The 1,465-nt window shown below is 33.9% G+C and overlaps 1 protein-coding gene across 1 annotated transcript in view; it reads left to right on the top strand.

The window, feature by feature from the left end:
- Positions 1–1,465, top strand: part of LOC105533662 (ankyrin repeat domain-containing protein 36C-like) — a 172,735-nt gene that overhangs the window by 108,964 nt on the left and 62,306 nt on the right. Inside the window, exons 32-33 of the mRNA XM_011972131.1 lie at positions 1,107–1,135; positions 1,230–1,302. Coding sequence (XP_011827521.1) covers positions 1,107–1,135; positions 1,230–1,302 — 102 coding nt within the window. The remainder of the gene's footprint in view (positions 1–1,106; positions 1,136–1,229; positions 1,303–1,465) is intronic.

Raw genomic sequence — 1,465 nt, 5'->3', positions numbered from 1 at the left:
TACGAGAAGATCTGACTTCTGGCTGCTCCAATGTCTACTGGAATCAGGGAGGTGTGCTAGAATTGGGATAAACCTCAGTGTCTCATTATTCCTGTTTATTACTATCAGACATCAGAGATATATTTTTATTAGTTATTCAAATGAGTTAAAATTTAATATGAATACATTAGCTTTTTTCCAAAGTGCTGACTTTTTTTGTTAACATAGCTATTTAGTGAAAATTCTTTATAATAAAGTGATATTCCAGAGCAGACTGATTTTAGAGACAGAAATAATGTGTGAATGCATTAATTGAATCCTAAAATGGTTATTTTCAATGAACATTGGACTGATATCCAAATGTAAAATTTATTAATATCTAATGCCTGCTGCAATTCCATTTTGTATAAATATGTATAATTTTTTGTACTTTTTCATGGGGTTTATATATTATACCTTCTTGCCATTAGTGGATGAAGAAACTTTCTGAAGGCTAAACTAGAGAATACAAGAAATGTAGGCGGATTATTACACCACATGGGTATGATAAATAATGAATGTTATCTACTAGGATTCACCAAACATATATCCAAGCTGATCAATGTAGCACACTTCCACTGAAGAGACGTGAAGTGTACATTCAACTGAAGTGTCATTGTAATTGTGTACCTTCTCAGTTATCGGATAAGTCAAAGAGCATGATGAATGTTTGTAGTATAATGGTGTAAAACCTTTTGATTTCTTGCATGAAAGACATGCGGGATCATGTACCACCTGCTTTGACATTGTTTCTCAGATGTATGAGTTGCTCCTCTGATTTTAGATCACATTTCTCCTCATCACTCGGCATATCCACATTGATACTGACACGGTTTTATTTTAGTTTTAGACATATGACATATCATACCATGTTTGAAACTGTAAGGGTATATTTTGTGAAGCCTGTGTTCCTTATTTTTTTTTCAGTGTATTTCTATCGTGTTCTGGTCCCTAGACACAAAGTAGAAAACATCAAAGCCTATACTAATACAGGCAGGAAGATACACCTTGATGCTAACACAGCATTATGTATGGATAACTTTATCATATTTACATATGAGTGATTGTGTATCCCTTTTGCTTTTCAGTGTCTTCTCAGAAAAAAAAAGCCTTGAAGGTGATTAAAATTTCGTTTATATTTTGAACTAGTAAACGTATAATCTATGAAACACACTTTATTTATTGATTATTTTGTTTCAAATTCCATTCAGGTGACAGGTGACAAGGAAGATTCTGTTTCGAATACAGCCACAGAAATAAAGGATGAACAACAATCTGAGACAGGTAATTTTGCAAAACACATTTAACGTCATGTTCAGTCAAGACAGAAAAGAACTTCTCTTCCCCAAATAAATCAGCGAGGGACTCGTTGATGCTGCACATTCTGATTCAGCAGGCCTGAGATTCTTCATTTGTAGTAAGTTCTCGGGTGATGCTGATGCTGCTG

Source organism: Mandrillus leucophaeus, unplaced genomic scaffold (assembly GCF_000951045.1).
Source record: "Mandrillus leucophaeus isolate KB7577 unplaced genomic scaffold, Mleu.le_1.0 Scaffold1275, whole genome shotgun sequence".
NCBI classification, from domain to species: Eukaryota; Metazoa; Chordata; class Mammalia; order Primates; family Cercopithecidae; genus Mandrillus; species Mandrillus leucophaeus.
Note: the sequence above shows the minus strand (reverse complement) of the source record. Positions and strands in the feature narration are given on the sequence as shown.